This window comes from Macadamia integrifolia, chromosome 14, assembly GCF_013358625.1.
Source record: "Macadamia integrifolia cultivar HAES 741 chromosome 14, SCU_Mint_v3, whole genome shotgun sequence".
Classification (NCBI taxonomy): domain Eukaryota; kingdom Viridiplantae; phylum Streptophyta; class Magnoliopsida; order Proteales; family Proteaceae; genus Macadamia; species Macadamia integrifolia.
This window is the reverse complement of record NC_056570.1, coordinates 20,435,043-20,451,954: the sequence shown is the minus strand read 5'-3', so window position 1 is coordinate 20,451,954 and position 16,912 is coordinate 20,435,043. Positions and strand designations below refer to the sequence as shown.

Here is a 16,912-nt window from a genome sequence, read left to right as displayed (position 1 = left end):
TGTCCTTGCATGTTCACCCCTTGTGGATTTATGTTTTTAAATGGTGGAACCTAAACTAGAGTGGATCGAGACTCGGTAATGGTTGTGAGGTTGCAATAGTTAGATATGTGGTGGAGTACTGAGTTTTCCTTTGTTTTGAAGTTTTATTATTATTCTTGTAAGATGTGATTATATTATGATAATTGTGAGTTATAATTCAATTGTGTATGTAATTATTATTTATCACTTAGATTGGATAACCATGGATTATGTAAAATATAAATTCTCCCTTATATGAGTACTCTAATTTGGTAGAAGAGTTTGTACCTGTGTAATCATATCTATATTAGATCCTACTGGTTCAGGCCGATTGGTACGATAAAGTATCCAATGCCGCATACCTTGGCCTAATTTGAAGCAGGGTGTGATACTTTCAGTACCAAAATGCAAAGTTTTTTCAAACATGAGGCTTGTGAGATGATATTAAGCATAATAGGAGGTAGTTTTCCATCACCCCTTGACCAAGGGGTGTGAATTGTGAGCAGTATGTATTGGGGAACAATACGGGGAGATTGTCAACTTCGTTTCATAAGGGGGCAACATTTATGACCATTGATGGGCATACTTCTCCTTCATCTACGGTGTAGGAAAATATGGGCCTTCTTGCAAGACCTTCATGCACATTGATTACTTAGGCGAGCTCGAGCCAGGGCCAGTTTCCAGGATTCAGATTTTTCCAAACATTCCAAGCCACTCAATAGCCACACCTGATTTAAGCACTCATTGATAATTATGCAAGGGCAACTTGATTGCATTATACAGATGTAGGGCTATTGAAAGATAAGCTTTTGCAAGTACGGGAGCTGGCTGAACCAAGGCCCTACCTACATAACTGTTTTCATACGTCAATTATCCATTTCAAGGAAAAGTTTTTTTGAACGGTAGGGACACCGCTTGCAAACAAATCTGATTCAATTACCACCCTATCGAACACTGGCAATCTTGATGAGTTTTGAGAGTTCCATCAATTCCTTGATATTCCGTCTAGAGTGGAACCTACTTGTTTTGATCCAACAATAAACCACTATTTTCACGTATCATTAAGCATTTATGTGTGTGTGTGTGTGCACGCCAATCCTTGAACCTTTGGACTTATGGTCACAAGTACGATCTGCACATAATGAGTCAGGTTAATAAAGCTTCATTGGGACACTACTTTATTCCCTGATAAAGGAGGGAAGTTCTCACACAAAAAAAAAAAAAAAAAAAAAAAATGGAAACCCCCAGCCTTAAACCTACTTCAGTTTTTAGGATGTTTATATTTAAAGGTGGAACTTAACAAATTCGACAATAACAGTAGAGAAAGGATTACCAATAACGTAGGCCAGAAAACTGAATGCATTCAGGTTCATTTCCCAGTAGAATGTAGTATACAAAAAATTAATTCATAAAAAGAGAGAAGGAAAGGAATCGGAGACAAAATTCTAGATAATAAACAAAGGCAAAACTTTAGAGGCTGATAGGCAATACACACTATACATACAATAAGTTAATTCACGACTTGTATCACACCCACAACCACACCACTGCTCTTGGAAGGCCAAAAAGCACTACACATTATATGATAAAGAAAAGGAGGATGATGACCACCACTAATACGAAAATCATCAGTACCCACCAACACTGTTGAGTAAGAAAACAGACACAGTATGTAGAGTGAGAAACAAAGATTAGTACAGAAAATACTGAACCAACACAAATCAAAACGTGAATCCAGAACTTCAGGAAGAAATCAAAACATGCATTATGCTACAAGAAACTCTCATACATACCCAATTCTGTGCATTTGTCATGTAGATTCAAGGTTTGGAATTGACAAAGAAAATTAGTTTCTTAATGTGCTCCTCAATCATTTCCCTTCTTTTTCGCCTGGTTTCTAATAACTATGCACAATGGATGCATTCTACTTTTCTCCCTTCTTTTCTATTTAAATCAAGAAAATTTTACAAAAGAACCAAAGCTATTGAAAAAACTACTTGAAAGCACACATGTTGGTTAAAATTTTTCTGTTGTTTGCCAATACCTGGATTGATAAGACTTCATTTTACCATTTTTCTTCCATTAATCCTTCTTTACATGTTAAAGATCCATTAAATATCGTAGACAAAAAGTCCACTATACTAAAGTAGCAATTTCACCAAAGGAGATGGTCAATAGACTTAAGCTGTAAGTACCCAATTTTTAAAAAAAAAAAATTGAGGAAGAAACTAGTTCTAAAGAAAGATTATCCAGGAACTTTCTTTTACTATTTACTTACATGGTACAAATTATGTATCTGTTCCCGGGTTCGGTAACGGGTGAACACGTGCAAGCAAGCATTGCTAATGCTGACTTTCTATTCCACCACTCTTTTCACCTTTTTTTACTTGTCACAACTGTCTCATAGTTATCAGCAAGGACAAAACAGCATCTTAGGGTATGTATGGTAACGTTTCTATTTAAAAAACTGGTTCTGAGTCTGGATTTTTGGAGTAATTCTGTGAGAACAAATTCTGTATGGTAAACCCAAAAAAAAAAAAAAAAAAAAAAAACCTGTTTCTGTCGTTACAGAAAAACAGAAACAGATATGGAAGCCCCTACAACATACCAACAGAATAAGGTTTTTTTGCACAATAAGGTGCTCGCCAAAACCCAACCAAAGAAAAGGAGGAAGTACCAACTGCCAACCCCATATGAACCATGTACAATCTCAAAACAAACAACCCAACTTCAGTTCAGATTCATGGAAAGCACCAAGAATCTTAAATTATGACAAATAACCATGAATATCAATTGGTTGACTTTTACAGTAACATGGATGGATTTGATTTAAGGGAGGAAAGAGTAATCAAAAGGCATGACAGTAGCATATCAGAAATAACAGAGTTCTCACTTCCGTTTCTGAAGCTATCATTCACAAATACAGACGTATGCAGATGCGCGTGCACAGAGAGAGAGAGAGAGAGAAGAATCAGAGCTAGGGTTACCATTGACCTAGGTCTTTCAAAATCGGGAAGGGGGGACAGCACAGGATGTGCAGAGCTGAAGAAATAGGAGGCTTCACTGGCGACCCAGGGTTGCAAGCGAAGGCAAGGGCACCGGTGAAATCAGCAGTGGCAACTGTGGTAGTAGCAGAGTTCTTTGCTGGGTAGAGGAAATCTCTTCAGAGATAGCAGAGACCGTTGAGCTTGAGAAAGAGGATGGAGTGGCAGCAAAGTTGCAAGCGATGGGAAGGGCGCCGGCTTAATCGGGAGTTGCATTTGTCATTTCTAGCAGCAATCTCCAAAAGCTTGAGGAAAATGTCTCGAGAGAGTGTTGAGATAGGAAAGGGATTTTCAAGTGGAGAGTCGACAGAGAGTAGCGATAGAAGGTCTTCGGTCATGGAGCTCAAAGAGAGAGAGAGATGCATGATGGAGCGAAGTGAGATAAATGTGGGTATACCCCCTTCGGTTTTTTCGATAACCCATTCGAGTCGTTCCGTCAATTCATGCAAATTCAAAAAAATGGCAAACGTTATGTGTTTCTTGAATGGGGGTGAAAACTGTTTCTATAGCCTGGTCCGTTCCCCCCCCCCCCCAAAAAAAAAAAAAAAAAGGGTCCGGCCATCCCATACAGCTTTCATTCCATTTCTGTTCCAAAAAAAGGAAAAACTCTATTTTTACAGTCCAGAGAGCAAACATGCTCAGAAATAATGCAATCCAGTTCCAGATACTATATTACATGTAAAACTTACCCATGATGACCTAGATTTGACACTCTTGTGGGCCTTCGAGAGTTGCACTTTAGCTTGCGTTGTTGCAGAAGATGAAGCTTCAATGTTTGATTGGATGTCATCTATTCCGAGGACACACAACACCAAAGAACGAATAGGATAAGAAAAAGCTGCTTTTTTTTTTTTTTTTTTTGGAGGGGCTTTTGGGCAGTAGGGTGTAGGGTCTGTAAGCAGTTAACAGAAAATATTACTACTATCTTACCTATCACCACTCCTTGTTCATGAACTAGAACAGCAAGGTCCCGAAATATCTCATTTGCTTGTCCAATTTCTTGTTGTACATCTTTAATTCCCTGCTCCCTCTCCTCTATTATAGCCTCATTGAATGCAACCTCATTACCCAGCAGTAGTACCTCTTGCCTGCACTAATCAGAATATCAGCTCGAAGAGAAATGGATCATAAGCAGGATTTCATTCCAAACCCTCCAAAGCTAGAAGAGCATACAGGTACAAAATAGTGTTCAAGAGACTCCAAATCGGTATGCAGATCCAGGGATGATGAAGATAACATTAAAGGCAGTCCTGATGTATCATAGAAAATATCTAATTTTATATTCTGTTTGGATGCAGAAAAGACAAAATTGTATCCTACAATGGAAGCCATTATGTTGCTCATAAGGCTGTCAACCTTCATCCATGAAGCACATACTAGAATAAAGAAGGTTTATATGTGAAAAGTTCATGTTTGTGTTGCATTTCCAAGAGTTCCATTCCAGTTCAGGATCATTGAATCTTTGAGAATCATTGAAGAATTATTACCAAGTCTTTAATCATGAAACCAGGCCTGTCACTCAACCTGTTTTGAGTTCTGGGTGGTGGTTACTGTGTTGACACATAGGTCAGCCACACTGTGAAACAGTTCTTAGTTTTAAGGTATTAAATTCAGATTTATTTTTATTTGTAGACTTGTATTAAATGGAGCTGCATTAGAGTTAGTGAATCCATGATAATGGTAAGAACCACTATTAGGAGTTAACAAGTTACTTGGACACATGGAAAATTGCCTCAAAGCATCGCAGAATCTGGGTCCCTTGGGTTTACTCGTCCCCCTAAAACATGATTCCTTCTGGACGGCCTCCCCCTCCTTCAATGCCTCTTGGATCTAGCGCAAAATTCTTAGCTCTAGGCCTACTGCTCTTGAAGCCATCTCCTACACAATTGGCAATGGGTCCTCCACCTCACTTTGGTTAGACCCTTTGCACCCTTTGATATCCTCCTCCCCTTGATCACTTCTAGAATCATCTATTTCTCTGGTTTGTCCAGATCTGTCTTGGTCTCCTCCATCCTCTCCCACGGAGTTTGGTCTCCTCCCATCTCCCTCCCCCCCTTGCCGACCTCTAGTCTTCCTTCCTGATGTAGATCGAGCTTGCAAGAGAAGGGGGCCTGCTAGTTCCTTTGAACCAAGTCCAATGTTGGACTAGCCAGCTTCCACCTTGGCCCCATCTAACCAGCCCAAAAGGGGAGCCGGAAAACACTGTTCACATGAATAGTAACCCCTACACTTTTATCCACAGAAGAACCTTCTAATAGAGCCTCAGCTGTCCCTTAATGTTGAAAAATTGAAGCTTCAAAGGAGGAGTCTAGTAGCCATCGAATTGGCCAAGTAGAGTAGGATTCATTTTAATTGTTTTAATTGAGTCCTACTCCAACAAGGATTTGTCTTAATTGCTTTATTTGAGTCCTACTCCATGTTGGAGTCTTAGGTTTATATTTGAAAAGTCTTAGTTAGAGTTAGACTATGTTTTTAGTTGTTGGACAAAGTCATTAATTAGTCTGTAGCTTCAATCCTAAGCTAAGTAGGATTTCTATTATGTGTTGTCCTTGTTGAGTTCTAGTAGTAAGGGCATTTTAGTCCTGTCGTATGCTTTTATATATTAGGGCTTAATCAGCGCAGGGTACAGGGGTATTCTTGTCCCTGCGCAAGTGTTGATTCTTATATATATCAAGGGACGGACCTGCGGCAGACTATTCTGGTTAGAGCCATAGGTTAGTTCCCTTCTTTGGCACTGGTTTGTGCTCTCACCTCTTTGTTCTCCTCTCTTTTGTCTTCTTCTTTTCTTCTTCTCTTTTTCTCTTTTTCTTGGTTTGATTGCAGGATTCTGGAATTGTAACATGGTATCAGAGCTTCTGTGATTAAACATAGGGTTTATACAACATTCTTCTCTGCTGATTTCTTCCTTCCGCTGAACCTTTCTGATGTGCAGCCTACTGCTGCATTTACTATGGATTAAATCACATGGAGTGATTATTTTTTTATCATAATATAATACTACTGAACTTAAGCTTGGAATCTTGGATCGGTGCCACCAATATCCTACCCTAATCGATATTTAAGAGGTTTTTGCTCTAATCGATTTTAGCAGGGTTTTATATCTCATCGATTTTTTCGTCCCTATGGTAGGGGGGTCAAAACCTAGCCCGAACCCGATTGGAAAAATCCGGACCGAACCAAACCGATCCTTATTGGATTGGTTTTGGACTGAGGTATGTTGGGACTGGCTAAAAACCGGTTGAAAACGAATGAAACCGATTAAAATAAATGATTATGAGATTATAAATTGGTGAATAGAATCCATTTTTAACAATATTAGTGAGAATATTTTTTATTGTATGGGGAATTTTTACAAATCATTGAATATGAGGTTATGAATAGAGAAATTGATTTGTAAATTGCAATAATGCTTCCATTGGTTTCCTTGTTCACTATACAAAACTAGTTGGATAGATATGTATAGTTAAATGAATGACTGAATAATAGGGTTCATTTTGTGATTTTAGTATTAGTTATCTTTTCAGTAATTTATGATCCATTGGTCTCAATATTAGTCGTCTTTCCCTCACAATGATAAACCATGATTTAATCATAAATTTAAAGTGTTTTTTTCCGTCAAAACTTGTCACTACAAGTTATGAATGTAAGATTTCATTATAGTTCAAGCCCACTAATAAATCGATCTAAACCGGTATTAACCCGATATTAAAAATCCAAAATAAACTGAAACCAAACCAGACCAAAACCGAAACCGACCGAAAACCGAAGTTCCTTAATGGATTGGTTTTGGTCTCCCTCATTCCTACACTGAAACCGATTCAACCCGACCAAAACCGAACAGAACCGAACCGAACCGACCGATTGACACCCCTACCCTGTGGCTCTGGTAAATTTTTTTTTCTGGTGATGACTATGGTGGGATCAAGTCTTGATAATATGGATCTATACTAAAATCATCCATTCTATGGTACTATAGAGATCTGCATACAGGTTATTCATTATTTTATCATCCCTAATTTTTTGTTTCTCATAGCTAAGACCAAAACTACCCCTATTGCTACTACATCTTCCTCGGATGTGAATGTCCAGATTATCTCTATCAAGCTTAAAAGGAGTTCGAACTACCTACTTTGGGCTCAATCTGTGAAGGTTTATGTCATGACTAAAGGCAAACTTCAATATACTACCTCTGATCCTCCTCAGTCGTCTGATAAGGGATATAATGATTGGACGAAGGAAAATGCAATAATTTTGATCTGGTTGTGGAATAGTTTGGAACCTGCTATCGCTGCCAATGTCATGTTCCACAATACTGCAAAAGGGGTATGGGATGATCTGAAGGAAACCTACTCCCAGGAGAAGAATATGACTCGTATCTATGATATTTAAGAGAAATTGTTCCAATTTCACCAATCTGACAAGTCTCTATCAGAATACTACAGTGCTTTCAGGCGAATCGTTGAAGAACTCAATGTCTTCTAGCCCTTGACTATAGATATTGAGAAGCTCAAAGCTCAACGTAATGAATTCTTTGTTTCCAAGTTCTTGGCTGGCTTGAATAATGATCTGAAGGCAGTGAAGGGTCACTTACTTGCTAGCGACACTGTCCCTACACTGAATGATACCTACTCCCGACTTTAGCGCATCACATCTTCTACAAAACCTGATCAGCACACCAAAGACAATTCAGCCTTTCTTACTAACCGTGGACGTGGTCAAGGTCGTGGGGGAGGCCGTTTGTTTGCTGGTTGGGGTTCTAGTGGACAGCACTTTGATTGCGGACAGCAATCTGATCGTTCCTCTCGCCAGTGCTCTTACTGTGGGAAGTCCAACCATATTATAGAGACTTGTTGGCCAAAGCATGGCAAGCAAGAGTGGGTAACCCAATTAGCTAATCATGCGATGTCAGATGATGGTACTGACCTGGTGTCTCCAATGATACCAAACCAAGGACTTCTTCAGGAGATTCTTCTACCAGTTTACGTGATGATATCAACCAATTACTAAAACGGTTGCAGACTCCTGAGGCATCCTTTAATACATCTAATGGTGCGTCTACATCCACTGCTACCTTGGCCCAAGTAGGTACATCAGCCCTTCTTACCACTACTTTTACCCCCTGGATTATTGATTTAGGGGCTTCTGCTCATATGACTGGTAAGTCATCCCTGTTTAAGTCATTTTCCCAAGTACCACCTCCACATCTGTAATCTTTGCAAATGGTGATTCAACCCCTGTTTTAGGTCATGGTACTATCTCACCTATAACCTCACTTAACATGTCCTTTGTGTTACATGTTCCCCAATTTCCATTAAGTCTTCTCTAAGTGAGTCGGTTAACTAAATCATTAAATTGCTCAGTAGCTTTCTCCTCTTCTTATTGTTTTCTTCAGGATCTTCACAAGAGGAAGACGATTGGTGGGGGGTGTGAAAAAAATGGTCTATATTATCTCTACTGTGGCACTCCTGCTACTTCCACTACTGCTGCAGCCATTGGGGATGTGACTCCTTTCCAATGGCACTGTCGTTTAGGTCATTTGTCCTTGTCTAGGTTGCAAATTTTATTTCCTAGTTTTAAGTCTATACCAAAGTTAGATTGTGAAGCAAGTGAGCTGGGAAAGCATCGCCGTGTGACTTTCCCATCTCGCTCTGTGCTTCAGAGTCCATCTTTATTTTTATTAACTCATTCAGGTGTTTGGGGTCTTTGTCGAGTCAACAATAGGTTTAGTTTTCGATATTTTGTGACTTCCGTGGACGACCACTCTCGTCTTACATGGCTGTACTTGTTAAAGGATCAATCTAAATTTTTATCCGTGTTTCAGACTTTCTATAATGAAATAAAAACTCAATTTGGCATTTTAATTAAAGTTTTTTGTTTTGACAATGCTTTAGAATATGTCCAAAATGAGATTTATGTTTTTTGTGGTGCCCGTGGGATGATACACCAGACTAGCCGATCTTATACCCACAACAAAATGGGGTGGTTGAGTACAAAAATCGGCACCTCCTCGAGGTAGCACGGGAAATTATGTTACATATGCATGTTCCGAAAACTTTTTGGTGTGATGGAGTTTTAACTGCCTGTCATTTAATTAATTGCATACCATCTTCGGTTCTTTCGATCGAACATCGTTTTCTGTTGTTTTTCCTAACTTGCCAAGTTTTCGGTTCCTCGTGTTTTTGGCTGTCTGTTTTGTTCAGAACTTGCAAGCTCCACCTAATAAATTATCTCCTAGGTCCACTAAATGCATCTTTTTGGGTTATTCCCATACTCAGAAAGGATACAAGTGTTATGACCCAATCACTCACCGAAATTTTGTTAGTGTTGGTGTCAGTTTTTTAGGGCACACCAGTTTTTTCCTCCCAGGCATCCCAACCCGAGACTGAATGGGCTTCTCTAGCTCCACCTGCTATCCCTAATCTCATTCCATTCCCAGATGTCCCTAGTACCAGTGTCACACCTCCTCTACAGGTTTATCAACACAAGAAGGAGCTCGGACAGCCCAATGTTGATACCATTACTCCAGCTAATTCTCTACCTCCACTGCCGCCCTCCTCTGGTGAAGCTCCAATCCCTCCTATTCCTGATGACTTACCAATTGCTCATTGTAAAGGTACACGCACTTGCAAAATCTATGGCAGTGTATCCCATTAATAAATTTGTTTCCTTATCTCATCTTCCATCAACTATCCCTGGTCTTTCATTGTCTCTTTCTACTCATACCATTCCTAAATCTCATATTGACGCCTTGAGCATCCCTGGATGGAAAACTGCCATGGATGTAGGAATGGATGCTCTCTTGAACCGTGCCACCTGGAGTCTAGTAGACTTACCTCCTGGTAAGGACTTGGTGAAGTGTCGTTGAGTTTACACTATTAAGTATTATTTTGATGGCTCTGTTGATCGGTTGAAAGCCTGTCTGGTTGCCAAGGGGTATACTCAGACATATGGGGTTGATTATTTTAAGACATTCTCTCCTGTTGCTAGGCTAAACTCCGTTCGCCTCCTTATTTCTCTTGTTGTTAACTATGATTGGCCGTTGTTTCATTTAGACATCAAGAATGCATTTTTATAGGGTGATCTGCAAGAAGTGTATATGGAGCAACCTCCTGGGTATGTTGCTCAGGGGGAGAATAGAGGTCGAGTTTGTTGTTTACACAAGGCTATCTATGGACTTAAACAGTCCCCTCGGGCATGGTTTGACAAATTTAGTACTACTGTGGTAACTTCTGGGTTTTCCCAATGTTATTCTAATCACTCTGTCTTCGTTCGTCGCAGAGGTAATAAATTGGTGGTCTTAGTGGTTGATATGATCCTCATTGGTAATGATGACGCAGGAATTTTCTATAGTTAAGAACTATTTGCAACAACACTTTCAGACCAAAGATTTAGGTCAGCTTCACTATTTTCTCGGCATTGAAGTGGTTAGATGCAAGAAGGCTATCAGTTTATCTCAAAGGAAGTATGTGTTGGATCTTTTATCTGGTACTGGTATGCTTGCATGCTGACCTATAGATATCCCTATGGACCCTCACCAGAAATTTGGTATTAGTGATGGTGAACCTCTCCCAAGATGTGCATCAGTACAGGAGTTTAGTTGGCAAGTTAATATATCTCACGGTCACACAACCTAACATTTCTTATGCTGTTGGAGTCCTTAGTCAATTCATGCAGTCTCCTCAGAAAGCACATTAGGATGCATCTATTCGTGTACTTCGGTATTTAAAGGGTGCTCCTGGTAAAGGGCTAATTTATCTCCCTAATCAACATATGGATGTGATTGGCTACTCTGATGCTGATTGGGCTGACTGTGCTAGTGATCGTAGGTCCATTATAGGTTATTGCACCTTTATTGGAGGTAATCTAGTTATATCGAAGTAAGAAGCAAACTACCATTGCCCGGTCTATTGCTGAAGCAAAATACAGAGCCATGGCTCACACCACCGCTGAGTTGATGTGGTTACGGTCATTACTTTTGGAGTTGGGTTTTCCCATAAACAAGCCTATGAAGATGTACTATGACAGCCAAGCAGCTGTGTATATTGCTAGTAACCCTGTCTTCAATGAGAGGACCAAACATATTGAAGTGGATTGCCACTTTGTTTGTGATGTTGTTCTAAAGAAGTTAATCGAGACTCCTTTTGTTCCTTCCTCAGATCAGTTGGCAGACATGTTTACTAAATCTTTATTTGCTCCTAGTTTTTGCAGTGGTTGTATCAAGCTAAGCATAGGTGATGTATATGCTCCAACTTGAGGTGGAGTGTTGAGTTTTAGTAGTAAGGGCATTTTAGTCATGTCGTATGCTTTTATGTAATAGGGCTTAATCAGCAACGGTACAAGGGTATTCCTATCCCTATGCAAGTGTTGAATCTTATATATATCAAGGGACTGACCTGCGGCAGACTATTCTGGTTAGAGCCGCTGGTTAGTTCCCCTCTTTGGGACTAGTTTGTGCTCGCCACTCTTCTCCTCTCTTCTTTTCTTCTTCTCTTTTTCTCTTTTTCTTGGTTTGATTGTAGGATTCTGGAATTGTAACAGTCCCCAATCAAGTAGGGTTCCTATTTTAAGTTGGAGTCATAAACCTCTATAAAAGAGGCATTGCTGTAACTTTGAGACACAAGATGAACAGATGAAAATTTGAGTGTTAACTCTTGGCTGAGAGCTGTTTTTTTTTTAGAGGTGAGATCCTTCCATTTTGAGAAAGTGAGATGCCTAAAATAGAGGGATGAGATACCCAACCCAACCACTTCTTCCTCCCCCCCCCTTCTAATCCTCCATTGATTCACTTTTTCTTTGTCTAAATTGTGGGAAAGTGATTTGTGAGTAATCTGAACATTGTTTGAAGATCATCTTGAAGACCAGCAACCATCTAAGATCAAGATCAGCCCAAGTCAGCCAATCGACCTCTACCAGAATTAAGGTTTTGGATCCTAATCGAGTTCCACAAGAACTCTCAAACTAGAAGCCATTTTCCAAAGCCCTTTTAGGGGTTCGTTGGGGACACCGAGGGAGGAACTCAACCAAGTTTGGAGCTGGTTCCTTGGGTTAATCTGTGAGCTATTCAAAATCCCCAATTTTGACCTAGTTTTCCCTAATTTTTTCCAGCCACATATCTTCCCAATCTAAAGGGAACTTGAGCGAACTTGAGCCCATGGTTCAAAATCTCGCGGAGATCTCGGTAATTTGGGCTTTTTTTTTTTGTCAAAACGAAACACCATATGAATTACTAGTTGTACAATGTTTCGGCCGATATTTCAGTTTCTCGACCGAGATTTCGGTATCGTCTCGGCGAGATACCGAAATGCTACAAACCACCTTATATAAATATATGCTCTCATCTGTCTCACCTGTCTCGACTATTTCGGTTATATCTCGGTTCTAGCTGTAATTTTTTAAACAAATCACTCCTATTGGATTCTAATTAGCCACATCATCATACATTTTGACTTCCAAATCTCTCCTCCAACAAGATCTACACATTCCAAGCTCAGTAAAGGTAAAGTTCTTTCCCCAAAGCATTTTTTTTCAAATAGTATATAAATGCATGTTGGATGCTTCTAGATTTTTTATATGTTAGATACTAAAGGCCGATCTATGACCTCACAGGGTCGAAACTTTTTCTTGGTACATAAATATTTTTTTTATTTTTCTGGTTTAAAAATTCATTTCCATTAACATAAATTGTTACTTTTTATGGTAAATATACCTTTGATGGAAGTCAAATATATATATGTTACTCACCATTGCCTATTCTACGACTCTATCGGAGTGAAATTTTTTTCCATCCGATAATTATTTATTTTAATTTTCAAAAAATTAGAAAAATATATTAATTATTGAAAAATAATTTTAAAAATAGGGAAAAATATTCTGTTTTGATTTTAAAAATAAAAGAATAATAGGAGATTAGTATTAAAGTGCTTTGAAGCATACATGATGCTTATTATGCTATACCATATTTGATTTTATTGTATGCCATTAAAATATTTTTTTAAATTGATTAAAAATTATTTTATGTAAGAAAAAAATATAAGTAGCTACCATATATTTACTACTTAATAATGATATTCTTTTTTCTATGTATCAGCTCTGGGGTGAAATAAAATGGCTACTAGAGGAGGCAACGAGGAAGGAGGGAGAAAAGGGAGAGGAGGTGGGAGACGAGATAGTAGTCGTGATAGTGGGGAGATTGTATGGAAACATGGAGTGCCTATTGATGGAGATAAAAGGAAAACTTCGTGTAACTACTGTCACAAGAAGTTTATGGGTGGTGAGGCCACAAGACTTAAGCAACATTTGGTTGGAAACTCCCCAGATGTGGCTAAATGCAGGGAAGTGCCTGATCATATTGCCAAGGCCATAGCTGAAGACATGCTCCCATGCATCGTTATAATGATGATAATGATGATAACAGTGATGACCCTATTTATGTGCCTAATGACATAGAAACTGAGCAAGAGGCTAGAAATTGGCGGCAGGGGCAAGCATTGGGCATATAAAATCTTCGTGAGGAGGAAAGATGTAGACAAAGTAGAGGAGCTAGTCCATCTAGAGCAGGGGGTAGTGGATCTTCATAGCCTCCTCTTCCATTTAAGAGATCAAAAAGTACAAGGGCAGCCCCATCTCCACCTCCACCTCCAGTGGTACCACCTCGTGCGAACCCCATTCTACAACAGGATCCATGTACGTACAGGAAAAAGGGTAGCAAACAGTGTAAGATAAAGGGGATGTGGACTAACAAGAAGGCTTATGTTGGGGAGGCTATGTCTAAGTGGATGTTATTTCATAGCATCACGACAAACGCCACTACAAGTCCCTGTTATTAGCCGATGCTTGATGTTGTTGCTGAGGCCAGTCCAAGGATAGGGGGGCCCACTGCATGTGGTGATGAATATATATATTTTCCTCAGGAGAAGAGAGAAATGAAAGCATGTATTGATGAGTTAAAAGTTTTGTGGGAGAGCTATGGGGTCACCATAATGTGTGATGGTTGGACAGGGCCCACGAGAAAGTCCATCAATTTTAGGGTTTATTGTGATGGTAGAACCATTTCCTTGAAGTCTGTTGATGCATCCAAGGAAAGAAATGATGCAAAATATATTTACAAGCTTTTGAAGGAGGTTGTGGAAGAAGTTGGGATACAGAATGTTGTTCAGATTGTGACTGACAATGGAAGCAACTACAAGAAGGCCGAACAAAAGATGATGAACAACCCCAGATTCCAACTATTTTGGACTCCTTGTGCAGCACACTGCATTGACCTAATGTTGAAGGACAAGGGGAAACTGAAAACTGTGAAGACTATGGTTGAAAGAGCAAGGCAAGTGAGCAAATTTGTCTATAATCATGGGTTTTCATTGAACCTATTAAGGGAGAAGTGTGGGGGTGACTTGGTCAGGCCCGGTCGCAAAAGATTTGTTACCAACTACATTGCAATCCAAAGTTTTGAATCCAAGAAAGTTGGTCTCTGATCCATGTTCGCATCTGAGGAGTGGTTTGGTTGGAGGGAAGCGGGATCACCTGCTGGTAGGGAGGCACAGGCAACCATTTCATCAGATGAGTTTTGGACACAATTGGATACAGTGGTGAAAATCTTGGCACCAATTGTTGGCATGTTGAAGATGGCGGATTCTGCTTTCAAACCCACCTTCCCAAGCCTGTATGTTGTTGTTGCAATAACGAAGGAACATGCCTATGCTGCCAACGTGGAAGTAAGAAATTTATGGAAATAATAGAAGAACATTGGAAGCGCCAACTCAAGCATCTATTGCATAAGGCTGGTAAGTAAAGCTGAAGACATTATTTTATGTGATATAAAAATGCATTAATCTTAACAATGACAATAATATGTTTTGTCAAATTTCAGCATACTATTTAAACCCCAAGTATCAGTACACCCATAGACTTGCATTGGATCCGGATCTTCTGGAAGCAGTGAAGTAGGTGGTTGCCAAGTTGCAATCAAACCCCAATCTACAGGCCAAAGCCAATACTGAGGTGAGTTTGTAGCACTATACGAATCTAAATATCATTACAATGGTTGTTAACTAGGGTCCTATTTGTAAATTTGTTATAGACAAAAGAATTCAAGGATGCATTAGGCAGCTTTGGGGCCCCCGCCGCATTCACGAGTCATACGAGTACTGATGCTTGTAAGAAATCCAAATTTTAGTATGTCAAGTGTTTTTAAACGAAAATAATCTTTTACATTCATTGTGATTTGTAATGTAACTAAATGGTGGGTGTTGTATGGTGCTTCGACACCGGAATTGAGGAAGATTGCCACCAAAGTACTGTCCCAAATATGTTCTGCATCTGGTTGTGAAAGAAATTGGAGTACATTTTCACTCATCCACTCGAAAAGGCAGAATAGATTGGGTTCACAACATCTCTGACTTGGTGTATGTGCACTATAATATGAGACTGAGGATGCAGTAATACGCAAGGGTATGGAGAATGACATGGGTCAGATCGAGCTAGCTGATGTTTTCCAAATTGACTCAGATGAAGAGGATCCTCTAGTAGACTGGGTGAGGGATAGAGGCGAACCGTTGATGGATCAGCTGGGAGGTAGGCCGGACCCTTATGTAGTGCGAGAGATGGCGCTCAACGTCGATGATTTTATGGCTATAGAGGGAAGGATACATTCATAGCCCCCCCCCGACCATTCGAGCTTGCATCCGGTAGGGATGAATCAGATGAAGATGATGAAGATGATGATTGGTCCATTTCATCAGGTGGTTGTACCCACACCCAGACTCAGACACAGACACAGACACATGATGGTACACTACATAGTGATGAGGATGGTGATGGTGATGGTGATGGTGATAGTGATGGTGATGGTGATGATGATGGTGATGATGGTGATGGTGGTGGGGGATGTGATAGATTTGAAGGAGTTCGAGAGCAGTATGAACAGGTCGAGCCAGAGCCTCAGCCGGAGCCGATGTGATTCACTAGGGAGAGTCAGTTTAAGTATGCCACACAAGATACTGATCACGGTGCACGTCAATCAGTTGGAGGTAGGAGTTCAGTTTACACTAGTGGGTCTCATCGTCGATTCAGTGGAGGTGGGTAGCAAGATTGTATGGACGTTGATAGTTTATCTACATCTATTGGCGGAATAAGTTTGAGTGGAGGGGACAGTAATCCTCACAATGAGAGTAGAGGGAGTGGTCAATGGCATGCCCCATCATTTACTGCAGAGAGCACATAGTCGGAGTATCATGGACCTTCTAGTCAATTCATTAGGATGGGGCATACATATGGTTCATCCATTCCTAGTACTGACTATGGCTCCCAGACCCAGTCACATGGTGGTGGCTTTGTGGACAGTTTATTCTCTTACCCAACCAACCCGTACATGTTGCCGGAACCATCAATTGACAATAGCTCAATGGTAGGTTCTTCTTCATACTATGGTGGTGATACATACCCTCGGATAGGTTACCTTCAGTATGTAGATGATTCAGTCTTTTTGGCAATTGTGGAGGATTACATTCAATTCTTCTCTCAGACTATGACGTGGCATGCATTTGTGGCACAGTCATAAGAAAATGCACGTCAACTCCATCATACTAGGTGTGGAATCCAACCAGGCCATCATAGTTCTTTCCAGTAGATACTACGTAGTCATTATGAATACTGTTGTATTGTTGTAACTAATATGTTAAGTGGACAACTTTAGTTGGGACTTATGACTTTAGTTGCATAGTATATTACTCTAGTACTCTAAATATTAGTTAATTAATGTTGTTGTATGTTTTGATTATGGCTTAAATGCATTATTTATTTGTTTTAGTATCATATTATATCTTGTTCTAACAATGAAGTAGGTAAAATCTTCA

At 39.8% G+C, this 16,912-nt stretch overlaps 1 protein-coding gene across 1 annotated transcript in view; it reads right to left on the bottom strand.

Moving 5' to 3' along the window:
* Nucleotides 1–1,359: 1,359 nt before the first annotated feature.
* LOC122061759 (syntaxin-22-like) overlaps nucleotides 1,360–16,912 on the bottom strand; it is a 74,594-nt gene continuing 59,041 nt past the window's right edge. The window contains exons 5-7 of the mRNA XM_042625217.1: nucleotides 3,993–4,150; nucleotides 3,752–3,852; nucleotides 1,360–1,662 (exon numbers count right to left, since the gene is read on the bottom strand). Of these exons, the coding sequence (XP_042481151.1) occupies nucleotides 1,597–1,662; nucleotides 3,752–3,852; nucleotides 3,993–4,150 (325 nt within the window). The 3' untranslated portion in view covers nucleotides 1,360–1,596. The remainder of the gene's footprint in view (nucleotides 1,663–3,751; nucleotides 3,853–3,992; nucleotides 4,151–16,912) is intronic.